The sequence below is a fragment of the Mesocricetus auratus genome, unplaced genomic scaffold (assembly GCF_017639785.1).
Source record: "Mesocricetus auratus isolate SY011 unplaced genomic scaffold, BCM_Maur_2.0 Super-Scaffold_100019, whole genome shotgun sequence".
NCBI lineage: Eukaryota > Metazoa > Chordata > Mammalia > Rodentia > Cricetidae > Mesocricetus > Mesocricetus auratus.
The window spans coordinates 11,956,366-11,983,270 of record NW_024429200.1 but is presented as its reverse complement, the minus strand read 5'-3'; the positions used below and the strand labels follow the sequence as shown (position 1 = coordinate 11,983,270).

General features: G+C 39.8%; 1 protein-coding gene across 2 annotated transcripts in view; it reads right to left on the bottom strand.

Annotated features, from left to right (window-relative positions):
• Window positions 1–26,905, bottom strand: part of Tnpo3 (transportin 3) — a 70,528-nt gene that overhangs the window by 26,564 nt on the left and 17,059 nt on the right. For both annotated transcript variants that reach the window (XM_005078085.4, XM_005078083.4), the window contains 9 exons: window positions 22,194–22,394; window positions 20,874–20,947; window positions 18,645–18,801; window positions 12,581–12,724; window positions 9,344–9,519; window positions 8,453–8,591; window positions 5,393–5,539; window positions 3,262–3,369; window positions 1,391–1,482 (listed from right to left, as the gene is read on the bottom strand). In XM_005078085.4, the coding sequence (XP_005078142.1) occupies window positions 1,391–1,482; window positions 3,262–3,369; window positions 5,393–5,539; window positions 8,453–8,591; window positions 9,344–9,519; window positions 12,581–12,724; window positions 18,645–18,801; window positions 20,874–20,947; window positions 22,194–22,316 (1,160 nt within the window). In that variant the 5' untranslated portion in view covers window positions 22,317–22,394. The remainder of the gene's footprint in view (window positions 1–1,390; window positions 1,483–3,261; window positions 3,370–5,392; window positions 5,540–8,452; window positions 8,592–9,343; window positions 9,520–12,580; window positions 12,725–18,644; window positions 18,802–20,873; window positions 20,948–22,193; window positions 22,395–26,905) is intronic.

Genomic DNA, 26,905 nt, shown 5'->3' with positions numbered 1-26,905 from the left:
GAAACTTTGAAAGGGAAAGGACAGCTGGACCAGCTCACTAAGTGAAAGAACCAAGAAAACAGGCTGCAGGGGCCATTAGGATGCTCTGACTTAGAACATGAGGGGGAATTTAAAGCAACCAAACACTTTCCACAGTTCTGTGAATTTATCATCCCTCATCCTCCTACTAAACTGGGTTTAAAACACAGCATGGAAGATGTTCCCAGCTAGAATTTAATCCAGAGATGAACATGTTTAAAATGAAGATATCCAGGATTATAACATGACTATACTAGGCTTATTACATCCTTTAAATGGACTTAAACAAACAAGCAAAACCCCATGATCATATGTTGGTTTGAAGAGAGGATAAACAAGTAATCTCTCATTTATGCCTTAAACTGGACATTCAGCCAGTTATGGGAGACTATCTACCTATCCTTTTTCAAATGAACACCAACTGGGTACAATAATAATTTTGGTAAACCCTCAGACAATCAGAGAAGGTTCCAAAAGACACCAAATGGTTTAAGAGCAAATGCTATAGTAAGCAATAAGAAGGAGAACTTCTATTGAAAAAAAAAAATAGGCCTAATCATCTCTTTAAGTATTCCTTAGGTTGAAAACACATCAAAGAGTTCAAGACTAGGTCCTGAGAGGTAGCTAAGAAGGAAGCACTGTGCCTGTAACAGGTGCCATCTACCTTAGCCAGCTTTCTAATCAAGGTCCTAAATAGAGCTACAGTATAAGTGCCTGATCAAAACTCAACATAACTGGACAAAGGTTTTACACCAGTGTATAAACTCAGGACACAAGCAAACTCTGCTTAAGAACCATGTAATAAATGTAATTTCCATGCTAAGCAATTACAACTCAAATTCAAATAATTTAAAATTTCCAATGGCAATAACAAAATTAACAGCTGTATTAACAACTGTCCTTTAGATTCTCTATTCCTTTAGGTGAAATAGCACCAATGTTCTGTCTCTGAAACCCATAGATTCCCTAAGATGAGAAAAATGTAATTACACATCTTAGGAAAACTTACCTAAGGTCACAAAAACAGGAGATCCAAATTAAGGCCTATCCCATTGTTTTTAAACAAATACCAAACAATTTAACACTCTAACAAATTCCGTGACCACACTCACTGTCACAAAGGAGCCACTGAAGGAAAAAAAAAAATCAGCATTCTATTCCTAGCATCAAGAGTAAAATAAGCTTAACTCTAAGAAATATATTAAAATATGGCATCAGCAATGCAGGCCATCCTGCACTAGACTAAAGTTGGAAGGCTAGACAGCAGCATAGATGTAAGACTTTCCAATAATATACCATACAGAAACATGGTGTAAATCTGCTTTCTCTTGATATTTAAGAGTTTCCAGCAAAAGACTTATTAGACACTCACGGATCAACACTCTTTGCTATAGCAGCCATGATAAAGAGAACCGCTTCTGTCACCTCCCAGGGTGGGTTGCCTTCTTTCAGAGTAGAATACAACTAGAGAAGAAGAGGTGGATTATGGAACCATTAAAGAAAAACAGAATTCCAAACACAAACAAAACAAAAAATGTTAGTTCAAAGAAATCCAGCTCTTTGTTTCTAAACCCAAATTATCTTTCACAGCTAACCAAGAACAGTACTTTCATGTTTTGTAACCTCACTATCTAGAAGTAATTGTGATTTTAGTGCCTAAAATAAATGTATTTAGAACCAAAGAGTTTACCCATACTATCACGTGTCCCCAGAAAAATGAGTATTATGGGAAAAATGTTAAACATTACTGAGTATCTTTTGGTCTTGACAGCAGATCAATAGTAAACATTCTTAAAGCACAAACTCTGCACATGCGTCTGCTTTTTAAATTTTAATTACTGGCTGAAGCAACAGCAGTGCAAGTCAATGTGCTGAGAGGAAACCACTCAGAAGGCACTACTACACAACAGCGTGTCCAAGCACAATGTTTTTTTTCTTTGTGGTTTTTCAAGATAGTTTCACTGTGGCTGTCCTGGAATTTGCTCTGTAGACCAGGCTGGCCTCGAACTCACAGAGATCTGCCTGCCTCTGCCTCCCCAGTGCTGGGATAAAAGGTGTGCAACCACCCTGCCAAGCACATATCTTAAAAAAGGCAGACCTAGCTGAACACTGAGTGTTGTTCTGGTCCTTAATATTCCAGATTATATCTATGTGTGGAACATGACTAGTTATTAGGCCAAGTAAAATGTCTACAGTCAAAAATAAACAACTGAAAAAACAAAAAAGAACCTCTTTTGTATGACTTCACAGAACTTTTAATGCAGCATGTAGATATTTATATCATTCCCCAATTTCAGTTAGTGATTTAGATTTCTTTGTTTTGCTTTTGCCAAAGAACACCTCCTGAACCTGGTGCTCCACAGAACACATCTTCGCAACATTGGTAGTTTATATAATTTGTAAATTAAGTCAAAGACAAGAGCCAGTGAGAAAAGCTGAATTCTGAGTATAGGTATGTTTGCACACTGAGTCTGCTTCCTAAGAATCTCCAAATCTGCATAGTAGATTCAAAAAGCATGCTTTTTAATGAAAAGTCTTAATTTATCAAATATTCCCTGGGTAAGATTATATACAAGATTTACATACAAAATGGGTATCAAACCCTACTCTCCTCATTTTCTTCTTGTTACAACACAGCATGTAAACTGTCACATCAGAGCTCATTAACATATGATCCAGCAATACAAAAAAACACTAAAATTATTCTAACATTAAGTGATGTGGAATGATGATAATGATTGTAACCTTATAAGGTAAAAGGTCACTCAGTGATTGCCAGGAAACCTCAGGACCATGACTCTTCTACTCTAGTATATCCACCTCTGAGAAGAAGCTGCACAAGAATCTAACTGTAACTTTGGACCAAGGAAATACCATATAACTGAAAAGTTGCCAAGACTAATGCAGGAAAACCTGCCCATTTTCCCCAGTGGGGTCCAAATCTCTGTAAGTTTCCTGGAGATTTTTATGCTTATCAGCTGTACACATGGAACAGCTCTTATGAGTAAGAGTAATAGAGCATAACTGAATTTATCTGTCCACTACAAATGGTTTAGCAGACCCTAAATGAACATTGCTACTATATGCCAGGCAATGTGCTAGGCACCTACATTATCAACTAACTCATTTAGTCACCAAGCTTGGGGGAAAAAAAGATAGAACAGTTGCAGAAGATATAGAAGTAAGATAAACACAATCAATATGACCAGTAAAACTGGCTCAAGAATCTCCAAATGGACTTACCTGGGCAAAGCATTCCATAGAACCAATCAAGAAAATCAGGTCCTTCACCAGATCTGACACTCTCATTCGAAACTCCCCAAAGTCATCAGTCTCTTCAGGAACTCCCTCCTGAAATTCAAAACCATGTACCATTTGTTTAAAATACACTAGAGCTGTCAATGCCCTGAGTAAATCCACACAGAAGAAGAAGCTATTCACTAGTCAAATGCCAATGAACCAAAGTGAGAAATCACAAGGCTATGTTACCAATAAAAGGTTTCCTCAAGAGATAGTTGAGTCAACACAGTCTATCCTCCATTTTCCTATGAGATTTTTTTCAGTTTATGTATGTAACTATGTGTATCTACTTTGTATTTTCAATTACACATCTCGTTTGTTTTTTTAAAAAATCATGGGGGGAGAAGTGATTGGAAAGAAATCGTAAAAGTTGCCTATCAGAGAAGGTCAGCTCTTTAATACTGAACAAATCTGAGGCTTCCCCCACCAAAATCTTAAAGCAACACACCAACACACACACACACACACAAAACCATTATCACAATAACTTCACAAAGAAAATTTTAGACTTTAAATCTTTTCTATCCCAATGCACTTTCTAAATAAAAGAGTTACCAATTAATTTTGAGAAGTTAAAGACACTATGAAAATCTTGGGCCATGAACATCTAGAAACACCCCTTAGAACCACTGAAAACTACTCATCCAGTTCAGCCTCCTCGTTTTAGGATGAAGCTAAAATGGAGACATAATGAGGAAATGATGGCTTTCTAGATGAAATAACCTTTCAAGTGTAAGAAATATTTGCAAGGGAAATGACGCCACAAAACTGGCACAGAGCATAGGAATCCAATGACCAAAGCAGCTCACGCTGGATCTTCCAAGCAAAATGCAGTTCCAACTAGAGTGATCCTCAGTTTAGAAAATACAGAAATACGCACGTCAGATTTCACTACAAGCAATTAAATGTTCTCCAGGGCCTAGACTGAAACTACCAACATCCACCCAGGTGAAATAGCTGAGGAAAGATGGTCAAAGGCATTAAGAAGGAAGGCAATGGAAGAGCTCCCAATGAACTGTCGCGTGTACCGTGCATTTCCTCCCAATGAACTGAGTCGTGTGTCTCGTGAATTTCCTTTGAAGCAAATGTCTATATTTTCTTTTAAATTATCAAGTGTTTATAAGCAATATAAATAAAATGTACACACATGTGGAGGCAAACAAAATTCTCAACATGCTTACACAATTTTTTCACTTTTTTGTATTAGTTTTTACCTAACCACATGTGCTACACTATTAGAAACACATATGTGGTGGTGTTCACCTGTAATCCCAGCAATCAGGAGGATGACGTAAAAGAATTGAGAAATAAAAACTGGTCCCAACGACATATCAATACAGTGTTTCAAAAACACCAATGACAATGCCAGGTGTGGTGGCACACACCTTTAATCCCAGTGCTTAGAAGGCACAGGCAGCTGGATATCAAGTGGGAGGCCAGCTTGGTCTAAATAGTAAGTTCTAGGTTATCCAGTACCACACACTGAACCCTGTCTCAAAGCAAAGCAAAGCAAACAACAAAAATTAAACAGACCAGCAAGGACATGAAATGTAGCTCAGCATGAGCACCTGCTGATTGAGGCACTAGGGTTGGTCCCTGGCAATACAAGAAAAGATCCATATGAACAGCACAGAATTTGACATTCTGATTCTTATCACTTACTACACTAATTAGTATTGTAGAAGTTATCACCTTTAATTGCTTCATAGAGGTTCATCAAGTTGCTGAACATAGTTAATCATTTTACATGTGTGCATGTCCACAAGCATGCACGCACACACACACACACACACACACACACACACACACACACACACACACACACTGCTTTGTACAAGAAATTAGCTTTCTTCTTCTATAACATAATTTACAGAAAATTTCTATATAAACAATTAGTGGCTCAACAGGAACCATTTGCCTACCTAGGTCTAATTTTGACTGTACTAGTAGTGACTTCTTCACTGTAAGCTAAAATGAAAAAACTTGAAGATTTTTAGATCTATTACTTATTTTTGTTTGTTTTTCAAGTTAAACCAAAAGGTGGAGAAGATTGAAACTACAGAAGTGTACTTACGTGGTCTGGCTCCAACTGGCAGTGTCGAGCCAAGGCATGAAGCAGCCTCTGAATGTATGCTTTGAAGATGCTGTGAATAACCTCATCATTGGTTTTGTACAAATGTTCTCCTAGTCGGTACCAAAAGTTAAAGGAAATTTCTACTACCTGTTAGGTAAGAAAGTTAATGTTTATTAGTGCAGGAAAAGAACAGAGGAAAAAAACAGTGTCATTATTACTTACTATACAACAAAGATACATATTCCATACTGTACATACAGTTAGGAAGCCACCTTTCTGTGGTACAGGTTTGTATGTTACCTCCTAAATGTCTGCCCAAATTACATCTCTTAGATCTCTGGCTTTACATTATTTATAACTGAGAAAACTTTTCCTGAAGCACAGTAGATTCTATAGAAAACAAAGACATGAAAGTCTCCTAGAGCAGTTTTTCTAAAATTTTGACATCAGGTTTCTTCCCAGGAGAGCTAACCGTAACATAAATGATTTTTAAACTCATTCTCCATCCCTGTTTTGAGGCAAGGGGGTTGATTCATATAGTCAAGGCTAGCTTCAAACTCACGAAGCAGCTGAGGATGACTGGCCTTCCTCTTCTGCCTCCCTCCACCTCCCGATGCAGGACTATAGGACACACCACCACCTCCTGATGCAGGATTATAGGACATACCACCACCTCCCAATGCAGGACTATGGGACATACCACCCCCCCCCAATGCAGGACTATAGGACATCCTCCCCCCCCAATGCAGGACTATAGGACATACCACCATGTCTAGCCCTCATTTGGCTGTTTTCATGAACAGGACAGACGACAGAAATAGACTGGAACTTCAGTCACAGCTAGCCTTTCCATACAATGCTGTTTCTGAAGTGACTACTATTGCAAAGGGCTACACAGCTCTGCATTTTACCCAATCTAGAAATCCTCAGGAGATCTGTAGACAAATAAGTAGCATCTGTTTGTGACAAGGTGCTGAGGACACAGGAACTAAGAGCAAGCACGGAAAAGGGGCCTGCTGTTGTTCCTGTCCACTAAGGATCCAAAGGAAAGCTGTTCAAAATAAAATGATGCCCAACTTTTTTTTTAAAGTAAACTGCTTTGAAGCTTTTTATTATCTTAATTATGTGGGGGAAGAGAGTAAGTGCACGAGTGCAGATGTGATACATGTGGTTGATTTCATGGGTGCTAGAAACTTAACTCAGGTTACTGAAGAGCATACGTGCTCTTAATCACTGAGACACCTCTCCAGCCTCCTTACTACTTAAGTGATACCCAGTAGGTATAGTTTCTCAAACAGATGATGAACTTTCTAAAACTCTAGGAAAAATTTAAATTCTTACTTATCTTTATGTGCAGAGGTGTTTGCCTCCATGTGTGTCTGCACAGATGCAGTGCTGGGGAAACCTAGTCCCCAGACCCCGTGAATGGCCACGCTGGGCGCCAGATAATGATTCATGGGACTAGGCTCAATATAAGTGAAATGTAATTTATTTCGGGGAGAAGTCATTTACACAAGAAGCAGATGACCGCTGCAGGTTCCCACTATAAGGATCCGCACAAGCTGCTCCCTGTGACCCCACCAGCAGTAAGAGAGAGCCACCTGCCCGGACCAAACAGGCGTGGTCAGTGCTACAGATGTGGGCGGGGTGATAGCTCACTACAGACCCCTTGGGACTGGAGCTATAGTTCTGGTAACTTAGGTCCTGGGAAAGAGCAGCCAATTCTCTTAACCATTGAGCCATCTCTCCAGCCCTAAAATCTAGGAATTTCAAGTGGGTATAGTAGCACACGCCTACTAACACCTGGGAGACAGAGACAGGATCCTTATTAGGCCAGTCTGTCAGCCAGGGATACACACCCAGTGTAAAAACAAAGAAAAAAAAAACAAATGAAAGGGCTGGCTGGGGATGTCGACTGGGGGTACCAACTCGCCCAACACGTGCAAGGCCCTGGGACTGACCCTCAGCACCACAAAGGGGTGAATCGGGCAAGGAAGCATAATGGTTATTTTTATAAATACAGCTTCCATGAGGTATTATAGGCATGCACCATCACATCCAGCTTATAGACCTTTAAGGTCTTTCCTCTCAAGAAAAATTGATGCTATGAAGACTTCTGGAGTTATCAAGAACTGGTATAGCCTTGAGTTTGGACTGGGAATGCCCAGAGGTTCACATGTGTGGGAGGCTGCGGTGCTTTAGGAGGTAGTGGACCATTAGGAGGCTGAACTTAGAAGGAAGTGGGTCATTGGGAAACTTCTTAGAGGGAGTTTTGGGACCTAGACTCTCATTCTTGCCTCTCTTGCATATGCAGCCAGTTTGAGGTAAATAGGGCTCCTCTGTCTCGCATTCTTCAAGGCCTGGGTCCAATGGACAAAAACAAAAAAAAGAGTAGCATTTTGTGTTCTCCCCCCGCCCCTTGCTTTTCGAGTCAGGGTTTCTCTGTATTGTTTTGGAGGCTGCCCTGGAACTCGCTCTGTAGACCAGGCTGGCCTTGAACTCACTGAGATCCGCCTGCCTCTGCCTCCCGAGTGCTGGGATTAGAGATGTGTGCCACCAACGCCCGGGCCCAAACCTCTCTCTTCAAGTTGGTTATCTCTGGTACTCAGAAAGTGACTAATACTTGTGGGTTTTCATTGCTTCAGCTGTAAAGCTCTAAAAAACTAAATAGATAAGAGAACTGGAAAGGATGCACAGTGGAAAGATAATAGGTTTTCCTCCTGAAAACCCTGACAACCAGAGAAGAAAATAGAAAAGAATGCAGACGGAAACCCAAACACAATTCCTAAGAGTATCCCAAGTGTAGTCCACTGATGGCTCACTGGGCAAAGGTGCTTGCTGAGCAAGGGTGTTCAATCCCTGGGCCTACATTAAAGTGGGGGGAGAAAGCTGACTGGACCACACTGCCGGTTTCACACTCACCCTGGAACATGTGTACAGCACCCCGCCCCATGAAGTTGAAAACAATTCCAATCAGACACAACTCCCAGATCACATTAATTAAGCAGGACTGTAATTCCCAAGCAGAGAATGACAGCCTTAACACAGTATAGATACTACCTCGTACTGTGGGTGGCCTGCACAAATAAGAAGCAGTTCCAAAGTTCGAAGGTCTCCCAGACCTTGGCCTGGAGTACAAACAATTTTTTCCAGGAAAGTTTCACATAGTTCTGTGAAGATACGGCAGTAATTCAGAACTCTGTAGAAGTGGAAGGAGAATACCAAGTCAAGAATCTGGACTTTACATAGGCAGAGACAAATGAACAAGTCTCTTTGCCCGAGCACCACTCAGTAAACACTCACTATGGGCAATATAACCCTGTGGCCTTTACTAAGTAAAGTAATGCCTTTACTTAGGTTGCTCACATCTATACAGATAAGCATACAATGGTAAGTCAACTCATACTCTATATTACAAATTTTTGAATGCAAATTCCAAAGTAGGGTGCTGGAGCAATGGCTCAGTTGTGAAGAGCACTTGCTTGCTAGAGAGCTTGAGTTCCATTAACCTATGTATCTCTGATGGGTGCGTGCATGTATGACTGCAAGTGCTCATGGAATACAGGAGAGCATTAGATTCCCTGGAGTTGGAGTTACAGGCAGTAGTGAAGGGTCAGACATGGATGCTAAGAACCAAAGTCAGGTCGTCTGCAGGAGCAGAACCCATTCTTACCTGCTGAGCCATCTCTACAGTACCTAAACCAGATATTTTAAAGTTTATTCCTATTTCTTATAGTCCTCACATTATAAGTGTAAAAAATTAGTACAATCAAGAACTTGTGGTAATCTTCTCCTGGATCGAAGTTGCTACTCGAGATGCAGGTCCATACCATCTATAGCACATTTACAAAGTCACATAGAATCAAAAACCAATGGATGAATTATAAAAAAGATTTGAGAAAACACCAGATTGAAAGTAACCCTGGGCTCCGGCCTTCAATAATTACTCACTTGTCTAAATCTTCACGTGCCACAGCCATATGATAGGCAGTCTCCAATGTCAGGACCCCCTGAAAAAGTTGCATGGCTAATGGCAAGTTAGTCTCTACATTTTCAATAGCATAGAGAGCTGAGCACACACAATCTGAAGCAGCTTCATGTAGATTAGATGAAGTCTTATCCTGTTGCTGAAAGACAGAAGGAATACAGAAGCAGAAATCACAGTCTTTTGTAGTCCAGGAAAAACAATTACAACATTCCTCTGAAAACTGTTTTCTATTTGTTTTATGAGACAGGGTGCCAAGGTTCCACAATGATCTTAACATCACTATGTAGCCTCTGCCCCCATGTTCTAGGAATACAGAAATGTACACGAATGTGCCCCTCTATCTGCCTGGCTGAGAGTATACTACGAATAGCCCCTTAGCTGTAGACCTCGCCAAGACAACATCTTCCTTAGCCTACTTCTACTTCCAGGCATGCCAAGAAAATGAGTTTCTTTATCCATCAATCAGACTTACAAGAATTTTTGTTTTATTTACTTTGGCTTTTTTTTTTTTTTTAGCAGGGTCTCACTGTGTAGCCTTGGCTGGCTTGGAACTCACATAGACCCAAGGTAATATGATGAAAGGTGTTGTATCAACATACCAGGCTTCTTTCTGTTTTTTAAAAACTGACAGTAAGTAATTTTGTAGCCCAAGTTTTCTTGGAAACACAACATTTTGTGTCTCTCAGCCTCCAGAGTACTGGGATCACAGGTGAGGGCAGAGTTAGGAGATTATCCCCGGGTTTCTGTTTATACTATTTCTTCCACAGGGAATGCCATGTTTCTGATGACATTGACCAGATCTTGAGATCCATTCTCTTTTTAAGTTCTACTTAAAATGAAAGGGCGCAACAAGGCCAAAAGGCCCATTACATACCAAAGTGAGATCTCAGAATACCAAAGTTAAGCAGAGTTCTTAAAACTTCTCGGGTGGAGAAGCAAGTTAACACAGAAATGGAAATTCTCCCAATTTCTCATTCACAATAGTGCATGCTAGTATATGAGAACACAGCCTAAAACTACACCTACCCAATGTATCAATCAAAAATAAAAACAGTATTTTCGCTGGGCGGTGGTAGCGCACGCTGTTAATCCCAGCACTCAGGAGGCAGAGGCAGGAGGATCTCTGAGTTCGACCCAGCCTGCTCTACAGAGAGTTCCAGAACAGCCTCCAAAACAATACAGAGAAACCCAGTCTTGAAAAACAAAACAAACAAACAAAAAAACCAAAAAACAGTATTTTCTTGCTAGGTATCAAAGAGTACACTTATAATTCAAGCACTTAGGGAGAATGAGGCAAGAAGATTACTACAAAATTCAAGATCAACATGGGATAGAGTGAGTTCCAAGCTAGTTTTGACTGTAAGACCCTGGCTTTAAAAAAAAGCTCTGGAGCTGGTAAAAAGGCTCTGTAGGTAAAGGCACTTGCCAAGCCTAGTGACTTGAGTTTGATCCCTAAGACCCACATAATAGAAAGGACAATTCCTCTGTCAGTTGCCCTCTGACATTTACACACATCTAGTAAATAATCATTTTAAATGTAATTTTAAAAGTTGTGGTGCCTTTAATTCCAGCACTTAGGAATGGAGGCAAAAGATCAGGAGTACAAGTTCATCCTTGGCTACACAGTGAGTTCAAAGATAGACCATCTTGAAACAATAACAACAGTATTTCTTAGACATTCAAAACCTCTATTTATTCTTTGTACATCTTCTTTGGAAATTACTTAAGGAAGTGCAAAAAAAACAAGCGATCAACCCAAAAAGCATAGTAAAGGGGAATTTAAGCACCATAACTGGGGAACAAATAAAAAAAACTTATAAAAGAATTTATCAGGGGCCCCAAGGTGGAGCCAACATGGTAGCCCAGCTGCAATGCCAGCGCCTGGCAGTGAGATAACCTGGGCCACACTGACAGCTACCTACCTAAGTCAGCCTGCTTCTCAGTGGAGACTGTCTCAAACAGTAACAAAAGGAGGGAAGCTGGAGGGCTCTTACTCACCAGCACAGTTAAGAGTGTCTGTAAATATAGTGCAGCCATCACTGCTAGGTCTTTCTCTAATAACAATGATAACACACTTATTAAGGATAAGAGCTGCTTAAGTTATGAGAGCAAACAGACACAAATCATCCCATTGGCTCCTTGCCTCTTTTTAAAAATATTTTATTAACTTATTTTGGGTTTTCAAGACAGAGTTTCTCTGTAACAGTACTGGCTGTCCTGGCACTTGCTCTGTAGACCAGGCTGTCCTCGAATTCACAGAGATTCACCTGCCTCTGCCTCTTAAGTGCTGGGATTAAAGGTGTAAGACACCAACGCCCAGCGTTTTATTAGGAAAAGGAGGCAGGGCAGGTAGATGGCTTAGGGAGTGGAAATGTCTGTCACACAAGCCTGAGAACCTGAGTTCAGATCTCCCAGAAACTGTTTAAAAAGCACTCCTATGGCAGGATAGGAGTCAGACACAGGAGAATCCCCAGGAACCTTTCAGGCCAGCTCTCCTGGAGAATGCAATGCTGCAGTAAACATTGGAAGAGATGGTGCCTCAAAACCCAGTTGAAGGACCCATACAAAGAGCTCCAACATCCACATGGGTGCTGTGGCATATGCATGCCTTCATACAGAAAACACACATATGCACAAAATAAACAGATGAAAAAACTTTCAAAAAGAAGTATACAGGTCTGGTATAAATGTTAGAAGTTCAATGGTGTCCACGCCCAGCAGACTGAAACTCTTGCCTTTATGGGTCATTTGAATAGCAGTAGCACATGCTCCGTTACCTGTCAGCTTTAATGGGCTTTTTTCCTCCCCTAGGATAAAGTGTTATTTAGTCCAGGTTTGCTTCAAGTTTGCTACTCAGCGAAACTGACCTTTGCTTTCTAACCCTTCTGCTTTTACCTCTCATGTACTGAGATTATAGGCATGTGCCATCAAGCTCAACTCCTTCTTAAATGTTAAGACATGCTGGGCGGTGGTGGCACACACCTTTAATCCCAGCACTCGGGAGGCAGAAGCAGGCGGATCTCTGTGAGTTCGAGGCCGGGCTGGACCGATAGCCTCCAAAACAATACAGAGAAACCCTGTCTCGAAAAACCGAAAAAAAAAATGTTAAGACACATATAAAACTTTTCTCTCAAAGCAAACACTGAGATGTCCCAGAAAGTTGGTCATCATATGGCAATGGCAGTTACATTCTTACTTACCAAAACCTCAAAAAGGAGTGCTAATAACTTATTATTAGCCATGAAGTTACTGTCCAAAACTCCCAAGTTAAACCAGCTTCCCAAACAGCGGAAGACCTTCATAAGCATCTTCTCATCAGTTCCTGCTTTTTCTACACATGTCATCTAAATAGAAAATATGGTTTAAGAAAAAGATCAATTTTTATGCTTTAGTCACTGTTATATACTGCCTATAACTACAGTAGCAACAAGCAGTCACAAGTTCTAAGTCCTATTACCACACAATTCCTAGTAAAATGCTACAGTATGTATTATCTTCTCTTTTTAATGGGAAGCTGAGGTACAGAGAGGCTAAAGATCCCAAAAGAAACACTAAAAATAACTAGGCTCTTAGTTCCTTCTTATGCATTAAAGAACTCTTATCAACTATTTTTAGAGTAAACCACTGTTTATTCCCTATATAAAAATGGGTACCTATCTGGGGAGTCTACTAAATCAGTAGTAAAGCACTTGCCGCCCAGGCATGAGGACTTGAGTTTGGATGCCAGACCTACTCTAGCCAGGTATGAGGTGGTACACATCTGTATCCCAGTGCTGGGAAAAGGGAGACAGGAGGATCCCTGGGACTTGCTGGCCGGATCAGCTAGTCTAACTGAATCAGTGAGAAGTCCTCTCTCAAAAAGAGGTGGTGATGACTTAGTAGGTAAAGTTGCTTGTCACCTAACATGAGTTCAGTCCTGGAACCTACATAGTGGAGGGAGAAAACCAAGTCCTGCATACTATCCTCTGACTTGACATACACACATAAAATAAATAAATATTAGGGGGAGGGTTTCTGGAAAAACAGTTCAGCAATTAATTACGAGCATTTGCTGCCCTTGTAGAGGACCCAAGTTCAAGGCCCAGTACCTACATAGCGGCTCACAATCATCTGTAACTCCAATCCTATAGGCCTCAAAGAGCACCAGTCATGCACAGACATAAATGCAGGCAAAACACCCACAAGACTTACTTACAAAAATAAATCCTTCTTTTCCCCTTTTCCTATTTTTATTTAAATTAGAAACAAGCTTGTTTTACATGTCAATCCCAGTTCCCTCTCCCTCCCCTCCTCCCCAGTCCCCCACCAACTACCTATGTCATCCCCCTTCTGCTCCCCAGGGAGGGTGAGGACTTCCATGGGGAATCTTTAAAGGTTGTCATATCATTTGGAGCAGGGCCTAGGCCCTCCCCCATGTGTCTAGGCTGAGAGAGTATCCTTCTATGTGGAATGGGCTCCCAAAGTCCATTCGTGTACGAGGGATAAATACAGATTCACTGCCCGAGGCTCCACAGATTGTCCAGGCCGCCTAACTGACATCCACGTTCAGGGGGTCTGGATCGGTTGGTCCTATGCTGGTTTCCCAGTAAAATAAATCTTTCTTAAAAAGCATTCTAAAACAAGCTGTCTTGTTGTTGTTGTTGTTTGATTTTTTGTTGTTGTTTGTTTTTTTAGGGGGAACCTGGAAATACAGGAAATAACTTAGTGGTAGAACACTAGGTAAGCACACACAAGAGATCTTAGGTTCAATTGCCAGTACAATGAAAAAAGGAAGGTTTTTATAAAAGACATAATACAAGTCAGACTAAAACTCACCACCACCTTTATCTGAGCATTTTGTGCTATATTTTAGCCAAAGTAAAGCATAATGCAACTTCTTCTAGATAAGAATGTTTCAAGACAGCTCACAGGCAGTGGGCTAAAAACATCACAACTGCCATGAAGTCCAAGAAGCAGGAGGGAAAAGGGTTACATCCCATAATGTATTACACAAGAGATCTAAAGCTTGCAATTGGACTTCTAGGATTGTTTCCATTGTCGCAGAATTAATGCCCTGTAATTAATTGCCTGTAATCAACTGATACCGGTTTTTAAAAATGATTCCAAGCTGGTGGCAACCACAGTCTAAAGAATAAAATTCTGACATTTATGTTTACACTAGAGATATAAACTACATAGGAAAATCTCCCAGACTCAAAGCTTCATTTAAAATACAATCTGCACTGATACTTTTGATGTCTGTCCGTCTGTCTGTCTGGAACTTACTATGTAGATCAGACTGGCCTGTTACTCACAGAAATCTGCCCGTCTCTGCCTCTGCTCTAGAGTGCTGGAATTAAGAGAGTGCACTCCCATGCCCCACAGATGATGGTTTTGTGTTCCTCTGGTGCTGGGGGGATTAAACCCAGGGACTTGTGCATACTTTGAAAATGGTCTAGCAATAATGTATACATCCGCAGCTCTGGTGATTGTTCTATTAAGTGCCTTCCAAGCAGTACTAGACTGGTTGTAAAGATGAGAAGACGTTTAATATGTTACTATACACCACCTCATTCCCATAGAACAATATTGAGAGATTACTTTTCTTTCTTTCTTTCTTTTTTTTCTTTTTTTTCTTTTTTTTTTTTTGGAGACAATTATCTTCTATTTGGCCCAGGCTGGACTCAAACTCAGTATCCTCTCTGCTATAGCCTCCTAGGTGTTAGGATTACAGGTGTGAGTTGTCACACTTGGCAAAAACATTTATTTTAAAATCACCTTTTTCCCTCTAAGATGGCAATCAGGAGACAGAAAGGCTAATACAAGTATAAAAACGTGTTTGCTTGAATTTATGGTTGTGAGTCAGCCTTTAATGGCTGGGCCATCTCTCCAGCCCTTGTTATATTTTTCTATTTCTTCACGGGCGGTACATATTAGCCAAAGAAGAAGCACATAACTAATAAGTGACCAGCCATAACATTTACTGTATGCAGTCTCCACAAAATGAAATAGATACTATTACTTTTAATATACAGATGGTAAAAACAGAGGCAGAAGAGTTAATTATCTTGCTTAATATGGCACAACAAGGACTCAAATGTCACAAGTCTTGCTTCAGAACCCATGCTCCAGGCTGGAGAGATGGCTCAGTGGTTGAGAGCACTGGCTGCTATTCCAGAGGACCTTGGTTCAATTCCCAGCTCACAACTGTCCATAACTTCAGGTCCAGAGGATTGAAGCCAGACAAAGATTCACAGTGAGATCCTGTCTCAAAAACAAATACATTTCTTAAAAACTGGATTTTCATAAAATAAGCTACCTTCACACAAATTACAGTGCAAAACAGAAAGCACACTAGTATTGGAAGAACCAGACTGTCATCACGTAATCCAGTGGGCAATTCTAAATTACTAATGAAGTATCTACCAATCACACATTATAATATTGGTCAGATGCAACATGAAATAGCTATGAGATGCAAATGATCTAAAATTTCAAAATCTTTTCTCAAATCCACCAAGCCTCTTAATTTATCTCTATCAGCATGCTGAAGAAAAGCAAATTAAACCCTGAAGAAAAGGGTCCAAGTGACTTTTCTCAACTATCCTAAGGATAAAATATAAGTAGTAGCACTATTAATACAGTAGAAAATTCATTACTTACAATGGATTCCCTAAGGCATTAGACTTAATTTCTTTTGAGGAATCCTTTATTCAGTTGGGCTGTTTCAGATAGACCTTCTAACTAACTAGAAGAAACAACTGGACTACAAAGCAAGCAGAAAAAAAGCAAAGAAAACAATCATAAATGCTAAAGACACTCTCTAAAACAAATCCTATTTGGGGAAAGATCAAGAGGGAGGGAACTATGACTACTAGCCTAAAACAACACACGGCCGTAAAATGGATACTGTTTGTGAACTCTGTTTTAAACCATTTTAGAGCCAACTGGGAGAATGTGAATGTGGTCTAAAAAAGTGACATCACATAGGAAATTTACTACAATGAAAAAGAAACAGTAAACTACAACCCATAGAGATATACATCTATTTACACATGTTAAAGGCTCAACAGCAGTCCATGCACCTGTGTATCTACAGTCTCAACTACTCAGGAATCTAAAGCAGGAAACTACTTGAGTGCATGGGTCTATAAAACCACATCTCACAAACAAACCGAAAGGCTGGGGGCTGAAGAAAATGTTCAAGACTGAGGTTAAGAGCACTTGCTGCTCTTGCAAAGAACCAGAGTACAGGTACCAGAGCCACACTGAGTGGCCTAGGAACTCTAGCTCCATACTCTGACTTCCACTGCACCTGCACACCATGGCGGACAGTGACACGGAAACATAAAGAAAAATGAAAACCTTTAAGCAAAACTGAGGGACAAGAGTGGCAGGACACACCTATAATACTGCATTTGAAAGACAGGCAGAAAAGGGAGGGGAACTAGGGAATTAGAAGTTCAGGTCATCTTCAGTTATGAAGTTATGAAACTTGTTATGAAGCAAGTTTGAGGCCAACTTAGGATGCATGAGACCCTTTCAAAAACTGGCTTGGTGGTGATGCTATAAGCCAGGTGGTGGTGATGTATTCCTATAATCCCAGAGACAGAAGCAGGGGAATCTGTGAGTTTGAGGCCAGCCTGGTCCACAGGTGACTTCCAGGACACCAGAGCTGTTACAGAGAACCCCTGTCTTGAAAAGCAAAAAACAAAAAAAGAAGCATGCTACAAGACTGATAGGTTGATTCCTGGAACCCACATGGTAGAAAGAGAAAACCAACTTGGGAAAACTGTCCTCTTACCTCTACACATCCTAGGGTACACAGATGTGTGTGCTCCCTTCCTCACAATAAGTACATGGAATTTTAAGAAATTAAAACAAAACACACAAAAGAGAATTATGAAATTAAAAACAAAACACACAAAAGAGAATTATGGTTGCAGTTCAGTGATAGAGCACTTCTAGTATACATGAGGTCTTGAGTTCAATCCCAAATACCACAAATTAAAACAGATACAGGATATGATTTCCAAGTTATTTGAATACAATTGCTTTGGTTTTTTTCTAATGTTCTACAACAGTATTTTCTTAAAATAAATAAGTAAATGGCTGCCAAGCATAGGTGGTACACACCTTTAATCTCAGCACTCAGGAGGCAGAGGCAGGTGGTTCTCTGTGAGTTCCAGGCCAGCCTGGTCTACAAAGCTACACAGAGAAACCCTGCTTCAAAAAAATCCCAAAATAAATAAATAAATGAATAAATACATAAATGACCAGATAAAAAATTTTTAAAGATATTTATTTTCCAAGTAGGTTTTAACACCAAATTGAATATAACTATAAACAAACTTTTGTTTGAAGTATGATAATGCAGAAGTATTAAAACAAATCCTTGAAAAGTAATTGTTGAGAAAATAAAGCTGGATGGCAGAAATCTAAAAATGAGCTGAGCTGGGACTATAGTTCTATGATTGATTGTTGCCTACCATGTAGGAGATCTTGGGTTCGATCTCCAGCACTGAGTGAGGGAGAGAAAAAAAAAAAACAACTAAAAATAAGATAGGGTAGGTAATTAATTTAACACAGTCTAGTGCAGGAACCAGTAAACAGTTTAAGCTAAGGCCCAGACAATAAGCATTTCAGGCTTTGCAGGCCATATGATCTCTGAAAACTACTTAGCTCTACTAAGACAGTCTAAAGTAATACACATAGATAACACAAACCTAAACAGTCCAGCTGTGTTCAGTAATGCTCATACACAACAATTTTACTCACTCCCGGTCAAAACTACTAAAAATTTCAACTCTGGCATTAGGTAATAAATAATTATAATACTGTTCAATGGCCAAGTAAAGTCTGTTATTTCTTTATCAAAATGTTAATTTGTCTTTTTCTTTTTCCTAAAGTTTATATGCACTTCCTTTAGTGTGACCCTTTATAAAGAGGCACTAGCTTTTGTACATCATAAGAATTGAGTTCAAGTTCTAAAAAGTTTAAAAGTATTTTGATTATAAAAGTTTTGTGTAAATGCCAAAGCAGTAAGTATCACTGCCACATTTGCAAAGAAAACTGCTTCATTCCATTGCAACCAGGCCGGGCGTTGGTGGATCTCTGTGAGTTCCAGACCAGCCTGGTCTACTGAGTGAGTTCCAGGACAGGCTCCAAAGCAATACAGAGAAACCCTGTCTGGAAAAACCAAAAAAACAAAAACAAAACAAAAAACATTGCAACCAGGTCACATGGTTTCTGCCCTTCATCAACGGATGAATATTTCAAACTTACCAATAAAGATACTACTGTACTAGAATAGAAGGCCAAGTCTTCTATAATTTCTGTGCGCCTATTGGCTCCAATTCGCAAAGAACGACTGTGTACTTCTTCAGGTAACACTGTAAGGATCTCCAGCAAAAAAGGCAAAGAAGTTACATCATTGCTATATCTGGAAAAGAAGAAAGATGTATCATAAGTCACTGAGAGTCAGCAAATACATAATCACAATGCCACCCATCAGAATAGCCCACAACAACAAAAGCAGCATTCCCTATATTAAGAGGAAAAGAGCTGGGAGATGGTAGTGCACACCTTTAATCCCAGCACTCAAGAGGCAGAGGCAGGTGGACCTCTGTGAATTCAAGGCCAGCTCTGGTCCACAGAGTGATTTCCAGAGCAGCCAGGGCTACACAGAGAAAAGCTGACTCAATCATCATCATCATCATCATCATCAACAACTTTGCTTTTTTTCAAGACAGGGTTTCTCTGTGTAGACTTGGCTATCCTGGAACTCGCTCTGAAGATCAATAAAGTCTTTGTTTTATTAAGATAAAGTTTCATGCATTCCATGCTGGCCTCTAACTTGTTATATGGATGAGGAAAAATAGGGAGGGAGGGTAGATATGGAGGTAGAAAGGAAGGTTAGTTAGTTTTAAGATCTATTTTCTGCTGTATGTGGTGGTGCATGCCTTTAGTCTCAGCAGTTGGAAGGCAGAGGCAAGCTGATCTCTGTGAATTCAATGTCAGCCTGGTCTACAAATCAAGTTTCAGGACACCCAAGGCTGTTACACAACGAAACCCTGTCTCAAAAACCAAAACCAAACAAACAAAAGAAAGCACACAAAGGTCATGGGTGTCAGATCCCCCTGGAGCTAGGGTTACAAGCAGTTGTAAGTTGCCTGATTCCATGTTGAAAATTAAACTCAGGTCCTCAGGATCCGAGTTAATCATCTAGCCGCCTTTCTAGCCCTCAGTTTTAGTTGATTTTAAAATATTATACGAATGAACGCTCACAAACACATGTGATCAAATATCTTGCTAACTTGGCTAAGTTCTGTATTACTACTAGCCTTCAGTTGTTTTTGTTTGTTTGTTTTTTGTCTTTTGTTTTTTGTTTTTCAAGACAGGGTTTCTCTGTATTGTTTTGGAGGTTGTTCTGGAACTCGCTCTGTAGACCAGGCTAGCCTCGAACTCACAGAGATCTGCCTGCCTCTTCCTCCCAAGTGCTGGGATTAAAGGCATGCACCACCAACGCCAGTTTTTCAACACCAATATTTTCCTGACTTTGCTCTGGTCAAGCAATCATGACTCAATATAGAACTTAATCAGTAATTTCATGAGTCCTATGTCATGAGATTCATGAGTTTATACTATAAAGAGTAAAATGACATATTTATTGAGATAATAAAGCCTTGACAAGCCTGGAACTCAATATGCAGAGCAGGCTCACCTGCCCACCTGTCTACTGATTACTGGGATTAAAGATGTGCAACAACCACGTACAGCTCCAAAAGTTACTTTAACAAGAAAGTGAATACATAATTCAGGGGCTGGCAAAATTGCAGCGTGTAAAGGCACTTGTCACCAAGCCGGATACTTGCGTTCAACATACAGAACTCACATGGTGGAAAGAACCAACTCCTTCAAGCTGTCTTCTCGACATGAGTGATGTGGCATGCATACCCACAATAAACAAACAAGTAAACAAATAATTTTTGAAGAGAAATAAAAACTATGCCATTTGGGAGTGGAGAAATTGATGGCTCAGTGGTTAAGGGCACTTGCTGCTCTTGAGAGGATGAAATTCAGTTCCCGGCACCCACATCACATAGCTCACAACCAGAGGACAGGATTCATCTGGCCTCTGTGGGCATTTGCACTCATGTACACATACTCACAAGCAGATACACATCCCTATACAATAATTTAGAAATTTTAATATTTTTTAAGCCTGGTAATGGTGGTGGTGCATGCCTTTAATTCCAGCACTCGGGAGGCAGAGGCAGGCAGATCTCTGAGTTCAAGGCTAGCCTGGTCTACACAGTGAGTTCCAGGACAGTCACGACTGTTACACAGAGAAACATTGTCTTGAAGAAACAAAGTAAAACAAAACAAAATATAATTTTATGTCCACAATTTAGGAAATAATCAAACATCTAGTTACTAAAACAGATTTATTTGTGTGGATTAATGGTAATACAAATGATAATATATTGTTAACAAAAAAGACAAATTACTTACTTTTCTACCAATGTCTGTACACATCCCTTCCAAGAAGGCATCTGTAGGGCAAGGTCTGCTATTGCTAAAGCCAGCTGAATGAGAAGAGAGATTAAATAAATGAACAGACCAGATAAACAGAAATCATCAATGCTAACTAACAGCAGAGACCATATCTCTTTCAAACAACATGACAGTGAAGACTAGCCTCCCCATGAATGTCTGTCTACCTAACCATTCATCTAGTTAGCCACAAACTGTTTGGATTAAAGGTCATCCTTAAAAATTAAAGACAAAACTAAAAAATTAACAAAACAAACTTGATAGACAGAACATATTTTTTCCATTGTTATTTGTGAGACGGCATATCATCCAGCTCAGTCTGGCTTCAAACCCACTATGTAGTAGAGGCTGGCCTTGAACTCCTGATTTTCCTTTCTCCACCTCCCAAGTGCTGCAATTACAAGCTTAAACCACTATACTCAACTTAAAAACATCAAGATACGTTGATAAACATAGATACAGATTTCCTTAGAATATATTAATATTTACTTCCCACCCCAAGACAGGTTTTCTCTGTGTAACAGCCCCTGGCTGTCCTAAAACTGTAAACTAGGTTGGCCACAAAGGCAGAGATTCGCCTGCCTCTGCTTCCCAAGTGCTGGGATTATAGGTGTGTGCCCCTACTGCCAGCCAGCACTTACTTTTATTTGGCAATACCATAGAACCTAATGGACAGATAAATTACAGTTTGCCAAAAGACCAAAGCTACTGACAAAAAGTTAGAGCTGTGGCTCTATCCTCAAGTAATGCATTGTGATTTCCCTTCTCTTTCCATTTCTCTTCTTGAAGCCTCATCCAAAAGCCTCCTCTTCAAGAGCACTTCTATGTCAGGCAAAGAACACATGTACAAGCTTTTCTTTCTAATGTACTTCCCTGGCTAAAGAGGAAAGCCAAAATGTTCATTGTTCCATATATAAGACTTTTATTGCCAATCCTTCCAAAACAGATTTTTTTAATGATTTTAAAAAAAAGTTAAGTACATAGGCCTCTAACTCAGAATAGTATATAGATTTTTTTTAATCATCTACAATTTTAACAGTAGGGAGCATACGCTAGAGGAAATATACACTTACCTCCCCACTTCCAATGTTTAATGTTTGAAGCATAATTAATAAACTCAAAGATTAATACAAAAGATTCAATTTTTTTATTCTGTTACAATTGTGAAAATATAGCAGTAAAGTTAACATTACCTTACACAGCCTATCAATGATAACCAAAATGAATTGTGATATATCCAAATGACCTTACAAATTTCTTTAGTGAGTAAAGGATTACCTGTGTTACAATGACAGGTGACAAGTCTTTCAAGTTTTGAATGTGAGTTAGCAATGAGTCCCTTAAAGAAGCATGAGAGTCTGTGGGGAGCTCATAGAATGAGGTCTGAATCTTCATTTTCATGGTCTGGGCAGCAAAATAGCATGATTCCACATCCTGTCGGATCTGTAACAATTGATCAGAAATCTCCCAGGCATGAACCTGAAAGTAAATCAAAGATATCGTAAAGTATATTATTTTTATAAATAATTTTAAAGTCACATAATTTCAACAGATATAGTAAGGTTTTGTTTTGTTTTGTTTTTTTGGTTTTTACGAGACAGGGTTTCTCTATATTGTTTCGGAGGCTATCGGTCCAACCCGGCCTCAAACTCACAGAGATCCGCCTGCCTCTGCCTCCCGAGTGCTGAGATTAAAGGCGTGCGCCACCACCGCCCGGCGGAAGCTTTTTAATATATCTATCAAAAATATATTCAATTTTGGTCTTATTGGACATACTTTTACGCTTTAGTACCTCATAAAACAACAGGAAACATCTTGGTCCAAATGAAATTCTGACATGCTGAGAGTTTGACAATGCCACTAAATCATTTTCAAAAAAATAAATAAACTTGACTATAGATATAATTTTAAAAAAAGAACAAAACAAACAAATATCACTAATGGCTAGTCATAATAAGAGGGAGTCCTAATTAAAGAGAACTCTAGGAGAAAAATCATGCAGTACACAATTGGCAATTGACTAATGACTGACAAATTCTAATCCAATTATGCAAACTGCCACTTCATAACAGACCAGCAATATACAATATTTTTAAAAAAGGAATCAGTTTCAATTTTGAAACAGTGCCAATTTTGAATTCTGGGGTTTTTTGGTTGTTGTTTTTTTGGGTTTTTTGTTTTGTTTTGTTTTTTGAGACAGACACATATATCCAAAGTTATACAGTGGAGGAAAACCTGATCCTCCTGTGTTTAGCTACTGACAGTTGGAATTACAGGTATGCAACACCGTGCCCAGTTTAAGTAGTGCTGTAGACTGAACCAGGGCCTTGGGCACGCTAGGCAAGCACTCTGCCAAATGGACACCTCCAGCACCATACACATTTTTCTAAACAATGTCTTCTCTTTTTCTTTTTTCCCCTCGCCCTTCTCCAGCTCCTCTCTTCTTTCCTCTTCTTATTTCGTGAGAGGTTACCTACATAGGCCAGGCTAGCCTGGAACTCATTACCTTTCTCCGTCAGTGCTTAGACCATAGGCATGCATTACACCCCCAATCCTCAAATCCACGGCTTCTTAAACTGTGCATCATGTAAGTGAACATGAAGGTCACAAGAAAAAGAAACTGGCAGCAGAAAAAGGTTTCTGAACACACAATGACCAAAAATTAATTTAAAACTAAACAGCCGGCGAGTCCAGGGTGTTTCAGGGAGTACTTAGGTACCTGAAGAGGAAGCTCCGCTGCAGCCTTTGTTCTGAGCACACAGCACTCAGGGCGTTTTCCTGCTGCCCAGTGCCAACCAGTGCTGCCTAAAACCTCACCAAGACCGCAGACTACTCTGGTATGCACTGTGTTTTTACTATACATATGGAAGTTTTCTGCTCTTATAGAAACATTCAAGTCTAATGAAAGAAAACAAAGACATTTATTTTCAAAGTATTTTCCCACCATGTATTCTAACTTTGAACAGAACTGTGTCACAATGTTTTAATTTTTAAAAACTGTTGTTTGAGTTACTGAGGAGTTAAATTTTAAGACATTAAATTAATTTTAGCTCGGGATTAGGACAGAATGTCCAACAACTTTTGAAATGTACCTAAACATCTGCCACTTTATATATACTTAACTGAAGAAAGGTTTCAGCTTTAGGAATCAAAATACTTATCAGTTATGAAAAATCACTGAAGGTACTCTATTTCTTGTAGCATCAAATGTGCAGCCAAGATTTTTTTTAAACATCTACTTGTGTGTGTATGTGCAGACATGTACACACACACACACACACACCTCTCTCTTTCTTCTCTATGAAATGGTCGGACAGAAAAATCATTGCCTATGACATTTGACACTATGTTATGTGTAGTCAAACTCAAATGATTGAGTAATGGATTTGTAAGGATTTTTCTTTCCCATAATTTAAACAAGCAATACAATGTCAGTGAGAACTCAGTAACACAGGAGAACTTTGGAGATTGCCTGCTAAGACACCCATGTCTTCCCTTAGTGGATTAAGTGGTAGGTTTCTTCTCTAATACTGCCTTTGCTATTCAATACAAGTTTAAAAAGTGGAAATTTTTCTCCCTTTTAGCAATTGAGGTTTTTTTTAACTGAAATACTTCAGAATAAAATGGATTACAATATGCTGAAAATAATAATAAAGAAAATGTTATAAAGATGTTTGTATCTGGTCAAACTAAATTGCATTATGAAAGCTACAAATTGTTACATGCAAGAATTCAGAGATATTCCCCTGGGCCCTTCCTAAACAGTATTTTGCTTTGTTTTGTTTTTGATTTTTTTCGAGACAGAGTTTCTCTGTGTAAGTCTTAGCTGTCCTGGAACTCATTTTATAGACCAGGCTGGCCTCAAACTCAGAGATCAGTTTGCCTCTGCCTCCCAAGAACTGGGATTAAAGGCGTGCACCACCACCACCCAGTCCCTAAACAGTATTTTAAAACACAAAATAAACATAAACTTCAAGATCAGGTAGACAGCTCAATGGGTGAAGCACTTACACCACAAATCTGATGGCCTGAGTTTGGATCATATGAACTCCAGACAGTCATGCATGTGTCTATAATCTTGTACTCCTGCTGCAAGATGGGAGATGGAACCAGGAGAACCCTAGTTCTCTAAGGCCAAATACCATATAGTACACAGCACAGTGGCAAGTAGTTAGAGAGGACCCACACCAGAGCCTGTCTTCTCACCTACATGAGTGCCATGGCAGGAACAATAACATGTAAACACACACACATATGCACAAAAATATTTTCTTTTAAAATGATGCTGAGCAGGCAAGACAGTTTACTGTTTACTTCTGTCAAGCCTGACAATCAGCATCCAATGCCCAGGACTCACAATTACAGAGAACCATTCCCACAGACTGTCCTGACCTCCAAATGGTGGTACGACCCACACTCACACACGTACACACATGCAAATCAATTAACTAACTTTAAAAAGCCAAGCTTCAGATAACCACTTAGAGTGAGGTTTCAGCACTGGTGGGTGGTCAAAAGTAAACAGATTCAAAGGAGAAAAGTGGTATGCAATATTCACATTCTGACAGTCTACAATCTAGTCATCCAAGAATGAGGAAGGAAGTAGAGTGCATGCAAAAATCAGCTGAACTGGGAGTGTGGGGCTGAGGGTGTATATCAGAGATAGCACCCATATTTCCTGTGTACGGGCCTGGATTTGCTCCTCGGCCCAGTAAATAAGTTACTAACTATAACTGACCTCGTATGTGCACTAACAGTAGTAGTATTGGTGTACTATTAGTCTAAGGCTATTAAAAGTTAACATGGGATAAAGCAACTAAAAATGGACTATTTTAATTCTACTACCCTCTATGTCTTGTTGATCCAAAATTTAGAACAATAGAAAATACAAATGTAATACAGAAGAACTTCAGATAAAAACCAGGAGTATGGCTCAGTAGTGAGTTACAATCCCCAGAGCTCTCCTGCCGCCAAAAACAAGGGAAAAAAGAAATAGAGGAGCTAGGGAGATGGCACCTTCAGTAAAGTGCAAGCATGGAGACCTGAGTTCTACTCCCAGTAGAGAAGGATCCCTTAATAGAAGTACTCTAGTAACTAAAATTCTTACATGCATGCTTAATGTAGACCACTATACCAAAAACAATGGATTTAGCACTGACTGGCAACAGAGTACATTACCAAAAACGAATGGGAAATGTCAGGTGGTACTTGAGCAAGCCTTAGTTCCAGCATTCAAAAGGCAGAGGCAGGTAGATCTGTGTGAGTTCAAGGCCAGCCTGGTCTACAGAGTGAGTTTCAGGAGAACCAGAGCAGAGAAAATAAATAATTAAACAAATAAACAAAAATGAATGAGGAAAAGAGAGCTGTAATCCATGCTATTTCTAGATTAAAGATCGAAGCTATTTCTCTCTCCTTTAATATGGTCTGGCCTTAGTAGTCTGTGTACCTGACAAAGTACAGTAGAGCTGATGTGGGACTTTACAAGTGAGGTCAAAGGCAACTCTATGACCCTGCCAGATCGCTCAGTATTATTCTGAGAACCAACTGACACGTGGGAATTCTCAACTACTATCCCAGTGGGGAAACCCAGACAGGCCCTGAGACTACATGGAGAACAAGAGGGCCTGGCTAAGTCTAACTTTCTAGGCCTTTCTACTAGTGTCTTAGAATGTGTCTGAAAACTTCCAAACTAGCCTAGAGAACACACAGGAAGATGAAAGAGCAGTCTGTGATGTCATCTCCCAGCAGGTTTTGATGAAACAACCCTTAGAGGTAAGAAAGTGGAGTGAAGGGGAACTTTGCTACCACTCTACCACCAAATATGGAATTAAACATTCCCATTAAGGCAGCAAAACAGAAGCCAACTGAAAAAAAGGCTTCATTCCCACCACTGACAGATCTGTACTGCTGTTCTTTGGTTCCTCTTCCTGTCTCTCTCCCTTTTTCTGTCCCTTTGTGATTGACCAGCAAACTCCATCAGTTTCCTTCTT